The sequence below is a fragment of the Bos indicus x Bos taurus genome, chromosome 4 (assembly GCF_003369695.1).
Source record: "Bos indicus x Bos taurus breed Angus x Brahman F1 hybrid chromosome 4, Bos_hybrid_MaternalHap_v2.0, whole genome shotgun sequence".
In the NCBI taxonomy this organism is placed as follows: domain Eukaryota; kingdom Metazoa; phylum Chordata; class Mammalia; order Artiodactyla; family Bovidae; genus Bos; species Bos indicus x Bos taurus.
In genome coordinates, this window is record NC_040079.1 from 103,416,869 (window position 1) to 103,433,184 (window position 16,316).

At 41.3% G+C, this 16,316-nt stretch overlaps 1 protein-coding gene across 12 annotated transcripts in view; it reads left to right on the forward strand.

The window, feature by feature from the left end:
• ICA1 (islet cell autoantigen 1) overlaps positions 1-16,316 on the forward strand; it is a 163,595-nt gene that overhangs the window by 14,124 nt on the left and 133,155 nt on the right. For 6 of the 12 annotated variants that reach the window (XM_027540061.1, XM_027540070.1, XM_027540060.1 and 3 more), the window contains exons 2-3: positions 11,881-11,983; positions 16,042-16,207. In XM_027540061.1, the coding sequence (XP_027395862.1) occupies positions 11,967-11,983; positions 16,042-16,207 (183 nt within the window). In that variant the 5' untranslated portion in view covers positions 11,881-11,966. The remainder of the gene's footprint in view (positions 1-11,880; positions 11,984-16,041; positions 16,208-16,316) is intronic. The other 6 variants (XM_027540067.1, XM_027540066.1, XM_027540064.1 and 3 more) reach the window with 3 other exon arrangements.

The window sequence follows — 16,316 nt, forward strand, 5'->3', positions numbered from 1 at the left end:
TGAAAGGGAGAGCTGGGTGATATCTGAGACATAGGAAAAGCACCCATAAAAACTAGTCAGAATCACATTACTTTAACTAATGTTTGGCTTTTGAAGGGATAGAAGATGATTCAACTTCCCACCCTCCACAGGGAACCCTTTTTCTCAACTATGTGTGAACACATTTTGATGAATCAATATTGGAATAATAACAATAAATGCAGTTAGTTATGCCTGGAGGAATTGCTTTCAGATCAGATCAGATCAGTCGCTCAGTCGTGTCCGACTCTTTGCGACCCCATGAATCGCAACACGCCAGGCCTCCCTGTCCATCACCAACTCCTGGAGTTCACTGAGACTCACATCCATTGAGTCAGTGATGCCATCCAGCCATCTCATCCTCTGTCATCCCCTTCTCCTCCTGCCCCCAATCCCTCCCAGCATCAGAGTCTTTTCCAATGAGTCAACTCTTCGCATGAGGTGGCCAAAGTACTGGAGTTTCAGCTTTAGCATCATTCCTTCCAAAGAAATCCCAGGGCTTGATCTCCTTCAGAATGGACTGGTTGGATCTCCTGGCAGTCCAAGGGACTCTCAAGAGTCTTCTCCAACACCACAGTTCAAAAGCATCAATTCTTCGGCACTCAGCCTTCTTCACAGTCCAACTCTCACATCCATACATGACCACTGGAAAAACCATAGCCTTGACTAGACGAACCTTTGTTGGCAAAGTAATGTCTCTGCTTTTGAATATGCTATCTAGGTTGGTCATAACTTTCCTTCCAAGGAGTAAGCGTCTCTTAATTTCATGGCTGCAGTCACCATCTGTAGTGATTTTGGAGCCCCCAAAAATAAAGTTTGACACTGTTTCCACTGTTTCCCCATCTATTTCCCATGAAGTGGTGGGACTGGATGCCATGATCTTCGTTTTCTGAATGTTGAGCTTTAAGCCAACTTTTTCACTCTCCACTTTCACTTTCATCAAGAGGCTTTTGAGTTCCTCTTCACTTTCTGCCATAAGGGTGGTGTCATCTGCATATCTGAGGTTATTGATATATCTCCCGGCAATCTTGATTCCAGCTTGTGCTTCTTCCAGCCCAGCATTTCTCATGATATACTCTGCATATAAGTTAAATAAACAGGGTGACAATATACAGCCTTGATGTACTCCTTTTCCTATTTGGAACCAGTCTGTTGTTCCATGTCCAGTTCTAACTGTTGCTTCCTGACCTGCATACAGATTTCTCAAGAGGCAGATCAGGTGTTCTGGTATTCCCATCTCTTTCAGAATTTTCCACAGTTTATTGTGATCCACACAGTCAAAGGCTTTGGCATAGTCAATAAAGCAGAATTGCTTTAGTTTTTCCCATTTCTACTGAAACTATTTAGACATTTATATTTAAAACACTTTTCCTTCTCTATGTGGGAAAGAATCTTTCTAGACGTGAGAAAAGGGGGTAAGTGTTCGTTCCTCAGTACTGTCCAACTCTTTCTAGCCCCATGGACTGTATCTCACCAGGCTCTTCTGTCCATGAAATTTTTCAGACAAGAATACTGGAGGTGGTAGCCATTTCCTTCTCCAGGGCATTTTCCCAACCTAGGGATCAAACCCAGGTCTCCTACAGTGCAGGGGGTCCTTTACCGTCTGAGCCACCAGGGAAGCCCAAGAGAAAGTGACTAGAGATAAACTTTTGGGGGAAAAGATGAAAACTATATTGAACAAAATAAGAAGGAGGAACATTATTTTTTTAACATGGTACCTAGCACCTCTGACAAATGTGTATTTCTTCTGTTCATTTGGCAGTTAATCAGAAGCCTGTATCTGAGTCCTGGTACTGGAGCCAATTTGATTTGTTCCCTCTGGATCACAGGTCCCCAGTTTAAAAGGAAGGGGCTTTGTTCTTAATGATCTCTAGATTCTAAATTATACAACTTATATTAGTTCTGTGGTTATATGTCAGAAAAATAAAACCAACTATTGAAAACTGGTAGTAGTTCTAGATGAAGTTGTTCTCTGAAAAAACAGAAAGATGGAATGAGGAGAAAATTATATAAATTAGTATCCTGCAAAATTGGAAGTTACCTCGAAGAGACCTGCCACAGGTGTCCATTTGTTATGGAAAGTCGATTAGGAACTCTCTAGCAAAGACAGGACACGGAAGGTAATCACTGCATGTGAAATAAACCGCATCAAACGTCTACCCTCCAGGAGCTACAAAGTATATCTAAATGCTGAAAAGCAACTAAAGGTGCTTTCAGGGATTGGTCCCCATAAGTCCGCATGTGTCCCAGGTCACAGCTCTTGTTCTTAAGTTGTAGGAATGCACAGCTGCTTATGGTTGGTTGCGTGCATGTGCGTGCGTGTGCACACACACACACACACCCTTGCAGTTCTACTAGAGAAGCAGTTTGTTCTTTGCTTTCATTCTGTCTGGAATAATACCCTCCCAACATACCCACAGGGCTGCCCAGGTGGCACTAATGGTAAAGAATCCTCCTGCCAGTACAGGAGATGCAAGAGATGAGGGTTCGATCCCTGGGTCAGAGAGATCCCTGGAGTAAGGAAAAATGGCACCCATGCCAGTCAGTACTCTTGCCTGGGAAATCCCATGGGCAGAAGAGTCTGGTGGGCTACAGTCCATGGGGCCGCAAAGAATGGGACATAACCGAGCAACCAAGCACACATACCCACACACACTCCTACCCGTCCCCTGGCCAGCAACCACTGATTCTCAGAATCCCAGCCCAGAGGCCAGGTAGGGAGCCAGCCCAGTGCCCTGACCTCTCTTTTCTTCTAACCCTGGGTACCTCCCCCTGCCATGGCACATAATCCCCATCACAGGAAGTACTCAGCACTCCTTGACTTCAGATTCTCCTGTTCACTTATGTAGCCCCAAAAGTCTGTGGCGGGTAGTGATGGGTAATTTTACAGGGGTTTAATTTCAAAGACTTATTCTGTATTTCATCAGATATGTGAACTCATTGCTCATGAGGTATTTCACCATCTTACATTGCATGAAGAGGAAAAACGACTACCAAACAGTTGACAAGGTATCGATTGTAGGACATATCCCAGCTTCAGGAAGGTTGCAGTGTGAACACATCTGCCCCTGGGATTCAGTGACATGTGGTGCCATTAAGCTGGGAATGAGTGACCTTACTATGGGATGGTTCAGACATACCCCCCTGCACCTACATATACTGTGAGACTCTGTTCTCGTCCCTTGCAAAGTGTGTTTACATGCTGGTGTGCACAACAGAATGAAGCACTTCAAGATGGTGACAGTTTTTAGTTAGAAAATAGAGATTTTGAATAAATTAGACAAATGACAAATTTGGCAGTGGTTCCGATCTGCAATTCAAGAGAATCTGCCGTATGCTCAGTACAGATTAAGGAAAAGGGGATACTGGACTCAGTTTCAGCTGGGACTCCAGCTAATAGAAAACCTGCTCCCTGAGGGAGGAGAAAAACCTACCGCTTAAATTGGACAAGAAATTAATTTGAGATATGAAAACTGCCCAGGAGACAGGACACACTTAGGAAACATGAGGCAAAAGGAAGCTTACTGTTTTTGTGGGTTGAGAGTATTGGTTTGGTGACATATATCTTACCTTTACTCTGAGTAAGAGTTGGCTCAAGAATTTTAGACTCTTTGCATAATTCAAATATAATCAGCAAACTCCATAAGCTCCTAGAAAAGGGTTGTGGGCCAGAATAAATGTTCAGTGCAGTTGAAGGCAGCCTATATGGAATGAAAATACTTAATGCATGTTACGTTTCCAAGGAGGAGGATCCAGTATCAGGATTTGAGGCAGCTAAAATTGACTCCTTTTGGAGCAGGGCATCAAACTTTGCTTAAACCAGGCTTACTTTAGTGTTCTATGAACCTTGGAGTGATTCAGAAGAAACTTTTGCATATGTGTTGGCCAACCTGTGTGTTCAGAATGGCTTTTTCAATAGCTATAGAAAATAGAAACAAGTGGGACAGCTGTGGTCTGTCCACATGGGTAGATAAAATTGAAGAGTCAACACACCAAGCATGTAAGAAAAGCGGAGATGAGAATGAGCAAAATGATTGCACAGAACCCCTGCAGAAAATGTGAACAAAATATCCCTCCTCCCTGTTCGTCCCGTTTTCCCCTCGTGGCAAGATGGTCTCTCAGCCACATGGATGTGTTTGAGAACAGCTCCTGTTTTGAATGCCTGGCCTTAGAGCCTGAGGAAATGGCAACCCGCTCCAGTCTTCTTGCTTTGGAAATCCCATGAACAGAGGAGCCTGGCGGGCTACAGTCCCTGGGGTTGCAAAGAGTCAGACACAACTGAGCGACTGAGCACACTGGAGCCTGAGCTGGAGATATTTCAACTCCATCAAAGTGCAGCCTGGGAAAGTCTTAAGAACATTAGGTTGGTGGTCTTGGTGTCACCCTTAGTGTCTCTGCTGGCCTTAGCAGGTGCCCTGCCTCTGAGCAGGGCTACATCTTTCGCCTTTATTACTTGTCTGAGACACAGAACCTGCTCTTCACCTACTCATCCCCCCACCCTCAGGGTTGCTTCATCAGAATTAGGAACTAACATTTCATTGATCTGTTAACTCATGGGCCCCTACTTTTTAGAGTAGGTCTTAAATTATTATTGGTTCATCTGCTTTGTCCTAGGGGAGACAGAGTTTAGTGAGACACAAACATACATGTGGTCAGGTGGTGCTGAACTGAACAATATTGGTGCTTTTATTTTTCTTATCATGGGACTCAGAGTCCATAAGTAACTTGATACTTGCTCTTCGTTGCCTATCTCCCAAGGTAAGGCGACCACAAGTAGAACTTGAGGAAGTCTCTGTGCTATTAACAATGATTTATTTTGGGTTTCTTTCTTAAGTGCCTTGTGGCAGAAGTGGAGAAATAGCTTCCTGTGCAGAATCATGAATTGAAATATAAGCTATTCTTAGACTTTATTTTATAGGGCAAGTGATATTTTTACAGCAGAATTTACAAATTTGGGGATACATGAAGATTTCTTTAGGTGTCTTTTGCAAATGTCAAGAGTCTCCTGGATCTGAAAATTATGTTTGTATTCATCAGTCTTTCCTGCTCAGCTAGCTTTGTCTACTACTATAGCCAATGATCACATGTATCGTTTGAGCATTTAATGTCACGAGTTTCAATGTAAAGTGCATACAAGACTTCAGACTTGATAGAAAATCATGAGTGCAAATATTCAATTTGTAATTTTTAAATTGCATGTTGAAATAATATTTTAAGATATATTGCATTAAATAAAATATATTTAAACTTTTTACCCATTCTTTTAACTTTTTTTTTTTTAATGAATGACTTTTCCTGTTAATCTTTGCTGGGATTGGTATTTTCAACTTTGTGTGTTTGTTTAGAATATAACCATTCTAAAAGATGTGTAGGATATCTCATAGCTGTTTCTATTTGTTTTCCCTAATGTACAATGCATTTATTTTCTCATAATTCCCTTATTATCTGTGTCTTTGTGTATGATTTTGTTCCCATTTGTATACCTTCTATGGTGAGGTATCTATACGTGCCCATTTTTTTTTAACCTTTTGACTCCCTTCACCCATTTCTCCAACCACTTACCACCCACCTCTGGCAACCACCAATATGGTATGAGATTGTTTTTTGTTTGTTTGTTTTTGACTCCACATATAAGAGAGATTCTAATGTATTTGTCTTTCTCTATCTGATGTATTTCACTTAGCGTAATGCCCTCAAAGTACATTTATGTTGTTGTAAATGGCAAGGTGTCAGTCTTTTTTATGTCTGAATAGTATCCCATTCGGGCTTCCCAGGTGGCTCAGTAGTAAAGAATCTACCTGCTGAGCAGATGTGGGTTTGTTCCCTGGGTCAGGAAGATCCCCTAGAAAAGGAAATTGTAACCCACTCCAGTATTCTTGCCTGAAGAATTCCGTGGACAGAGGACCCTGGTGGGCTACCGCCCATGGGGTCACAAAGAGTCAGACATGGCTTAGCAATTAAACAGCAGCAAGCAGCAGCAGGAATATCCCATTTTTTATGGATATGTGTTTGTATGTGTATGAATGTGTATACACACACATTACAATTTATCCACTCAGGCATCAGTGGACACTGGAGATTTAGGCTGTTTCTGTATCTTGGCTGTCATAAGTAAGGCTGCGTGAACATGGGGGTGCAAATATCTTTTTGAGTTAGTGTTTTCATTTCAGATAAATAACCAGAAGTAGAGCTGCTAGATCGCATGGCAGTTCTACTTTTAATTTCTTGAGGGACTGCCATTCTGTTTGCTGTAGGGGCTATGCCAGTTTACATTCCCACCAACAGTGCGCAAAGATTCTCTTCTGCACATCCTTGCCAACACCTGCTATGTCTTGTCTTTCTGATAGTAGCCATTCTGACAGGTTTGAGGTGATATCTCATTGTGGTTTTGATTTGTATTTCCCTGATGATTCAGCATATTTCCATGTATCTGTTGGCCATCTGTATGTCTTCTTGGGAAAAATGTCTATTCTGATCTTCTCGTCTTCTAATCAGATTGTTTTTGCTGAGTTGTATGAGTTCTTTATATATTTTGGATATTACCCCATATCAGATATATGATTTGCAAATGTTTTCTCCCATTCAGGAGGTTGCCTTACATTAGCTTTTGAGTAAGATGATGTCCCCCTTATTTATTTTTCCTTTTGCTGCTTTGCTTTCAGTGTCAGATTCAAAAAGTTATTGCCCAGACCTACATTAAGGAGATTACTGCCTATGTTTTCTTCTAGTTTTATGGTTTCAGGTCTTACATTTAAGTCTTCGATCCATTTTTAATTTTTGTGCATGATGTGAGATAGTTGTTTTATTCTTTTGCATATAGCTCTCCACTTTTCCCAACACAACTTATTGAAGAGACTATTCTTTCCCCCTTGTATATCCTTGTCTCCTTTGTCATGAATTAATTGACTGTATATGTATGGGTTTATTCTTTTTATTTTTTTAATATAAATTTATTTATTTTAATTGGAGGCTAATTACTTTACAATATTGTATTGGTTTTGCCATACATCAACATGAATCCACCACCACGGGTGTACATGTGTTCCCCATCCTGAACCCCTCTCCCACATCCCTCCCCGTACCATCCCTCTGGGTCATCCCAGTGCACCAGCCCCAAGCATCCTGTATCCTGCATCGAACCTGGACTGGCGATTCATTTCTTATATGATATTATACACGTTTCAGTGCCATTCTCCCAAATCATTCCATCCTCGACCTCTCCCACAGAGTCCATAAGACTGTTCTATACATCTGTGTCTCTTTTGCTGTCTCGCATACAGGGTTATCGTTACCATCTTTCTAAATTCCATATATATGTGTTAGTATACTGTATTGTTGCTTTTCTTTCTGGCTTACTTCACTCTGTATAATAGGCTCCAGTTTCATCCACCTCATTAGAACTGATTCGAATGTATTCTTTTTAATGTCTGAGTAATACTCCATTGTGTATATGTATCACAGCTTTCTTATCCATTCATCTGCTGATGGACATCTAGGTTGCTTCCATGTCCTGGCTATTATAAACAGTGCTACGATGAACATTGGGGTACAGGTGTCTCTTTCAGTTCTGATTTCCTCGGTGTGTATACACAGCAGTGAGATTGCTGGGTCGTATGGCAGTTCTATTTCCAGTTTTTTAAGGAATCTCCACAGTTCTTTTTATTTTTTTTAATGTGACTGTTAGATCATTTAAAATTATTTATGTGGCTTATAAAGATCTTCCCTGGTGCTCAGCAGTAAAAAATCCACCTGCCAGTTTAGGAAATGGGTTAGATCCCTGGGTCAGGAAGATCCCCTGGAAAAGGCAATGGCAACCCACTCCAGTATCTGTGCCTGGGAAATCCCATGGACAGAGGAGCCTGATGAGCTACAGTCATGACATCACAAAAAGTCTAAAATAAACAAATAAATATAGCTCATAGTATATTTCTGTTGGACAGAGCTGACCTAGACTATAGGTTTCTTGAGGCCAAAAATGGTGTCTGACACAGATAGCCAATCATGTTTGATAAATCAAACTGTTGATATGAAGTGAATGAATAGATAAGAATTATAATAATTTTTAAAGTAATGATTTTGACATTGTGGATGGATTTAGAAGGTGATAGGTCAGATGAAATGGATTTTGTCAGGAAGTCATTAAATGTTTATTAATTTTCCCCAGTGAATGGGGCTGAAACATACATTAAAAGAGATGCAAGTTCTGGCAGCAGCTGCTACTCATGAGACATTGAGATCTGCCCTGTACAGGCTAACCTGGTTTTGCTACCCATGATTCCTTTGTTCTGCGTGCTAGATTGTCTCAGTCATGTCCGACTCTTTGTGATTCCATTGACGGTAGCCCACCAGGGTCCTCTGTCCATGGGATACTCCAGGCAAGAATACTGGAGTGGGTTGCCATGCCCTTCTCGCCTTTGTTCTAGTGCCGTATATAATACAGAAATTTGTTTAGGAGTGATCCATTTCCAGAGAGAATTTTTCCTGTGTATCATTTAGCTGTGGTTCTCAGACTTTAATGTGCCTAAAAGTCACTTGCAAAGCCTGTAACAAATGTAGATTCCCAAAGCCATTTCCGGAAATTCTGAGTCATTAGGTAAGAGATAGCTCCCAGGAATCTGCATGTTACCGCCCCAGAAGATTCCAGCATGACCCGTAAACAATGCCTTGAGGACCACTGCTGTCTGGCAGCACAATCTGGGAGTAGCCTGGAGGTTCAGGTGGAGGGGCAGTTTGCTTAGTGATTCTTTCCCTTCTCCAGGGGATCTTCCCAACCAGGAATTGAACTGATGTCTCCTACATTGCAGACAGATTCTTTACTGTCTGAGCCACTAGGGAAGCCCATTATACTATAAAGAACTCAAATTGTTAAATATTTTAATACTCAAAAGTTGCAGCAAAGGAAACAGCAGTGAAAAGGCAACCTACCAAATGGAAAAAGATATTTGCAAACCATATATTATATAAGGGGTTAATATCCAGAATATATAAAGAACTCCTACAATGCAATGACAAAATAACTTCGATTATAAAAAAAATAGGTAAAGGACTTGAATAGACATTTCTCCAAAGAAGATATGCAAATTGCCAGTAAGCATGCGAAACAGTGCTCAGTGTGCACATGGTCAGGGAAATGCAAGTCAAAACCACAGTGAGATACCCCCTCATACCCATTAAGATGGTTGCTGTCAAAAAAACAACAAAATAATGCGTGTTGGTGAGGATGGAGAGAAATTAGAATAATTGAAGCCCTGTTGGTAGGACTGTAAAATATGCACTTGCTATGGAAAAAAGTACAGAGATTCCTCAAAAAATCAAAAATAGAACTACTGCTCTGTGATCCAGCAATCCCACTTCCGGGTGTGTATCTAAAAATGATAAAAACAGGATCTTGAAGAGATATTTGCACGCTGCTCATTCACAGTAGCAAAGATTTGGAAACAATTAGATGTCTATCAGTGGATGAGTGGATTTAAAAAATGTGCTATATATATACACAATGGAGTATTATTTAGCACTAAAAAGGAAGGAAAACCTATCCTGTCCTACGATATGGATGAACCTTGAGGACGTTATGCTAAGTGGGTTGCCATGTCCTCCTTCAGGGGACCTTCCTGGCCCTGGGATCGAACCCACGACTCTTACATCTCCTGCATTGGCAGGTGGGTTCTTTACCACCAGCGCCACCTGGGAAGCCCAAGTGAAAGAAGCCAATCACGAAAAGACAAATACTTTAGTATTCCACTTATCTGAAGTACCTAAGAGAGTCGAACTATAGAGTGATAATTGTCAGGGTCTGGGGGGAGGCAGAAATGGGGAATTGTTCAGTGCGGGTAGAGTCTCAGCCATGCAAGATGAAAACATTCTGGAGTTCTGTTGTACAACAGTGCACAGATGGTTAATGGTACTGTACTATTTACTTAAGATTGTTCCAAGGATAGATTTGTTACATGGCTTTTATCATAATACAAAATTAATTAAAAAGTATCAACTATCCTAATAGTTCATGGTGATATCAAACTCAAGGAAAGAATATCATTTGTTTCCTTGGATAATACCTTTTTTTTTTAGAAATTTTGTTGGAAGCCTTGAGCTACATAAAATAAATGTGTGCTTGCTGTGAAGCTGTGTGGGTGGTGAGAGGAATGGAAGCTTGTGACCTCTCCATGATTTATTAAGTAGAAGGCAAGCCTTACTCATCGTGAGTGTCATTCCCAAAGCAACATGTCCAAAAACCTGGATGCTCTCCAGGAGGAAGAGAGATGCTGATTGTGGGATGCTGTCATCTCAGAGGCATCTCAGAGACACTCAAGAAAATGTCATCCTTTCTCTCTCCTGTGCCCATATCTGAAGCCTGGAATATCAGCACCTCGATTGCATTTCCCTTAAAATGTTTAAAAAATTCCTTAGAAACTCAAATCATTTTAGGGATCCTGGTTGCCAGGATAGTTTCTGAGGCAGAGGGAGAACGATTGGGTTGATGTTATTGGAGCAGCCAGAGCCTTCATATGATGAGCATTCACCCTGGCAGCCAGCAAGCCGTCTGTGTCTGGTCAGAGGCCATTCCTTTAGGTAATGAGTTCTCCATTCATTCTGGTAACTGGCAGGCACATGCGGCGGGGTGGGCTGGCTGTTCCCCTCCCTGCGTTTGCCTAGCTCCCATGAGTGGGGCAAATGGTAGTGGTTTAGTTGCTTAGTCATGTCCAAGTCTTTGCAACCTATGGACTATAGCACACCAAGCTCCTCTGTCCATGGGGTTTCCTAAGCAAGAATACTGGAGTGGGTTACCATTTCCTTCTCCAGGGGATCTTCCTGATGGAGGGATCGAACCTGGGTCTCCTGCATTGCAGGCGGATTCTTTACCAACTGAGCCACCAGGAAAGCCCAGGGCAAATGGAATGAGGTGCAAAGGCATCAAGTGACTCCCATATTTACTAATGAGATGAAAATACAGTACTGGGTTGATCAAAACTGAAATAATCACATTTTCTTCCTTTGTACTTTTATGGTGTTTTGTTTTGGCTTCTCTTTTTGTTTGCTTTTGTTTTGGCAATGTGCTGGTTTACTTTTCAGAAATATTAATTATGAGAGATTTAAAATCTACAGAGACCTACAGATGCAGTATACTCATGACCTAGCTTATCAAAGACAACGTTGTGGGTACAAAGTCCCTGTATATGCCTCTTAAATTATATTCGCTGTCCCTACGGCAGTGGTAGCTGCTGTCTGGAATTCAGTGTTTGTCATTCACATTTCTTTATACCTTCACTATATAATGCTTGTATATTTCAATAGTATAGAGTATTGCTTGCATGTAATGGTCTCATATTTTCTGTAGTCTTCTGCAACCTGCCCTTTTCATTCAACCTGCCTGTTTACTTCTTAAACCTCATTTGGGATGTTTCTTCCAGTATTACTTAGCTAAACTACTCTAGATGCTCTACTACTCTAGGTCCTACTCTGCTGCTATGTCACTTCAGTCATGTCCGACTCTGTGCGACCCCATAGACGGCAGCCTACCAGGCTCCACCATTCCTGGGATTCTCCAGGCAAGAACACTGGAGTAGGTTGCCATTTCCTTCTCCAATGCATGAAAGTGAAAAGTGAAAGTGAAGTCGCTCAGTCTTGTCCGACTCCTAGCGACCCCATGGACTGCAGCCCACCAGGCTCCTCCGTCCATGGGATTTTCCAGGCAAGAGTACTGGAGTGGGGTGCCATTGCCTTCTCCAGGTACTACTCTAGGTACAGTGTTACTGTGGAGTGATGTTTGGCTCCTAAAATGGCTTAGATTGAAAAATGTTACATGTCAAATTAATGTAATAGTAGTACAGTGTGTAACTGTTAAACGTATTTGTTTTATTTCAGGTTATAATGTAACTTATCCTCTCATGCTTTTTCCCTGCCCCTTCTCCCCAAATCATCAACAGTAGAAAAAAGAAGAAGGAGGAACCATGTCAGGACACAAATGGTAAATAATTTGTTGTCTCTTCTGAATTGGGGGAGGCTATTGAAAAAGGAAAGCATGTAGTATATACTCAATAAATGTCTACTGAATGGAAAAATCAGGAGTCACAATAGCAGTAAATAACCTATTAGCCTTCAACCAGTGTTGAATATGTGCCGGGCTGTGCTGTGCTTGGTTGCTCAGTCGTGTCCGACTCTTTGCGACCCCATGGACTGTATGTAGCCCACCAGTCTCCTCTGTCCGTGGGGATTCTCCAGGCAAGAATACTGGAGTGGGTTGCCATGCCCTCCCCAGAGGATCTTCCCAACCCAGGGATCCAAGCCAGGTCTCCCGCATTGCTGGCGGATTCTTTACCATCTCAGCCACCAACAAAGCCCCCATGCTGAGTACAGTCAAGTTCAGTATCCCTACTAAATGTAATATGAAAAGCAATAACCAAAAATATTGCCTGAGAAATTCATTTACATGTACCTTTTTTCTTGGGAATCTAGTGATAGCTTTTCTTACCATCATTTTTTCAGTGTAATGAGTTGATACATTTTTCAATCTCTGTCTTATTTACAACTTTTACTATTAGAGTTATAAGGGAATTTTATATAGGGCAGCTATAAAATAACAGTGTAACTGTATAATGACAAAAATAACTCAGACTCATTAATTAATAACTCAGAAGTCATTAATAGTCATGACTTCAACCTTTATGAACATCCAGGAGCCAGTCATTGCTGGAAATAGATGATGCTGAATAAAACAGATGTGGTCCTCACACGGCAATATTAGCACTGCCATTCACATGCCTGTAACTCATCTAAGCATCATGTTAAACTGCTTATAAATTCAGGTCTGCTATAAGCAGTGTTCCTGAACCCTTTTGAAACCTTGATCCACCACTCAAGGTGATCTTTGTCATGCTTTACCTCCTTTAATTTGTATCATGAAAAAATACAGTGCCTATTTTCATTTTTCAAAGGTACAGTTAATTATAATAAAGACTATACTTTTTAATTCCTCCTCTTTCAGTAGAGAAGCATCAGGTCCAGCTCCTCAGTAATATCGAAAGTCACACTTTAAAAGAATTTTGCATCTTAAAATGTAATGAGCTTTAAAAGGTAATTAATAAACAGCTAAGGGATTTTGTTTCCCTGAGTATCCCCATTTGACAACTCTCTAAGAGTTGTCAGACTGTTTTTTTAATTATTCCATCTTGCCTCATTAAGACAAACGGATGGCTTCATCCCCTGACCCTCTTAATGGCTGTCATATCTTGGCAGCAGGCTCAGGGAAGCAGGTAGTTAAGTCCCCCACTTAACCACCTGGGAGAGCCCCAGGAGGTGGGCCCTTCCCCAGAGCCTTTCTCCCATTTACCTTTCAAAGCCACTTTACCACTTGCTACTGAAATGCGAGGGCTGCAGAGAACATTGAAATGCATGCTGCGCTGGGATTTAGAGGCTTGGATTTTAACCCTGTGTGATTCTGGACAAGATTCTTAACATTTTGAAACCTGAGATTCCTCATTTGTTAAATGACAGGAGTGAAGGGTGTTGACTAGATCTCCAAAGTCCTTTTTTTTTTCCCCTTCATAATGAAAAATTTTTTAAATCTATGACCTTTGACAAAAAAAAAAAAACAAAAACAATAGAAGTCCGTCCTACTCCCCACTCTTGAAAATTCCTTTCCCTTGAAATAGCCACAGTTTGGGCTTTTTCCAGCTGCTCTGGGTGTCCGGTGCTTTGCATGGGCTCTGTCCAGTTGCAGTAAGCGGGGGCTAGTCTGCTGCGGTACGCGGTCTCCTTGTTGAGGTGGCCTCTCGGTGCAGAGCACAGACTCTGAAGTGTGTGGTGACGGCACTAGAGTGTGCAGGCTTCCGTAGTTGCAGCACACGGGCTCAGTGGTCATGGCACACAGACTTAGTTGCTCCGTAGCATGTGGGATCTTCCTGGACTAGGAATCAAACCCATGTTCCCTGCACTGGCAGGCAGATTCCCAATCACGGGACAGCCAGGAAAGTCCTCTTCCCATCTTTTAACACACGTAGTATGTAGAAGGATTATCTTTTATACAAAAGTCATACATATTTTCATTTTCTTTTCTCTGATTTAAGCTCATAATAAAACCTTTTAATTTGCATTTAATTTTAAATAATAATTATATATATTTAAGATGTGCAACATGATATTATGATATACATAGTGAGATCATTTCTGCAGTTAAGCTAATTAACTTATCATCTCCTTTATAGTTACCGCTTTTTGTGTGTGATGAGTGCACATGAAGAGTAATGCTCCCCTTCTAGCCTGTTTGCAGTGTTCAATACAGTATTATTAAGTGTGGTCATCATGCCTATACATTTGATATCTAGACGTATTCCCAACTTTGAAATAATGCAGAAAGATATAAACCATAATCCTTCGCCTCTTTCCGAAGATGTAACCATTGCTAAGGAAGTCATCTGAAACTCTGATTTTTTTAAGAACAAGTTTTTTAAGAACAAAACTTGTGAATTTTATCCGGCAAGAGAGTGTAAATCATCAAGGTTTGAGATACATATTTTGGTGCAATCGTATAAAGCCATTTCTGTTTTAGAACCCAAGTCTGGCACATTTGAGTGCTAATAGGATGGGATGGAAGAAGTTACATGTCTGCAGAGGGAGACACCTGGGGGTCCCATGCGAGCTGGATGGGAGCCCTAGACACACAGGAGGTGGTGCAGACACAACCAGGAGGGACGGAGCCCCATGGCAAGCTTTCTTTTTTTTTTTTCCCATGGCAAGCTTTCTGTCAGTGCTTGGGTACCCTGGGCACTTTTACAGAACTCCACTGCATTCTCAGTTGGGTTTTCTCTAATTTCTTCTTTACACCCCTTTTTAAAAAAACTTTTTATTTTGTATTGGGATATTAACAATTAACAATTGATTTATTATTTTTTTCTTTTTTTAATTTTAGTTTTAACAATTTATTTTGTATCGGGATATTGACGAGCCGATTAACAATGTTGTGATGGTTTCAGGTGAACAGCCAAAGGACCCAGCCATACGTATACATGCATTCATTCTCCCCCAAACTCCCCTCCCATCCACATCATTGAGCGGAGTTTCCTGTGCTATGCAGTAGGTCCTTGTTGGTTATCTGTTCTAAAAACAGGCGTGTGTACAGGTCCATCCCAAAGTCCCCAACTATCCCTCTCCCTCATCCTTCACACAGCAACCGTTAGTTCATTCTCTGAGTCTATTCTTGACACACTTTTTGATGTGATCCTCACTGTGCTATTCCTGAAGAATAGCTTCCTATATGTATTTTAACCATTTATGTTTAATAATTTAAAATTTTAATACGAAAAATCCATAACCAATTAAAAAAAATTTTTTTTCAAAATTTTGTGTGTCTGTAGTAAGAACACTTGACATGAGATCTACCGTTTTAACAAAATTTTAAATGTGCCTGTGAACTACAGGCACAACGTGAATTGCAGGCACACGGTTGTGCAGCCGATCTCTAGAACTTACTCATCTTGCACCACTGAAATTTTATGCCTGTCGATCAGTAATTTCCCCTTTCCTCCTCCCTGTCCAACATCAGGGAACCACAATTCTGTCCTGATTCTGTGAGTTTGACTATGTGAGGGACCTCTGTGACAGCTTTCAAGTATGCTATTTTGCAGCCCCTTATCTCTACTTTTCTGCCATCACTTCAGCGTTGGCTGCAGTGCAGACTGGAGAGAACTTTGGTGTTCGGCTTTATCTGTTACTCCCTGGGGTGCTTGAGGCAGTCCCCTTGCCTGGCTTGGCTTCCCTTTCTCCATTTCTCCAGTCTTTCAATTTCCAAAGTCCTCGAGCTTGAGTTCCTCGGTTTCCTGCCAAAGTTTCTTAATTTCCTCACTAACTTGTAAGGTTTTGGTGTAAAAATTAGACTTGATTAACCTTTTGGTGTAATAACCATGTAGGAAAGCACTTCTGTGTTTAGTAACGTTGTGAATGTTTGGATACATTTGTTTGTGCTCTGATGTCTTAAATCTTTTTGAAAGTCGTGAGTAAAACCTCTCTTTGAATGCCTGTGCCTTTTAGCAGTTATCCCTGGGACTTACACAATCGATATCCCCAAGACAAGTCAGTTGTAAATAAGATGCAGCAGAAGTATTGGGAAACGAAGCAAGCCTTTATTAAAGCCACAGGGAAGAAAGAAGATGAGCATGTCGTTGCCTCCGACGCAGACCTGGACGCCAAGCTAGAGGTGAGCGCTTCATGGCCCTTGACCCCCGTATGGCCATCTTGCTAGGGACAGAGTCTGAGAGTGTATTCACAGAAGCAAGCATATAGGTGTGCTTTGTATTTGAAAACAC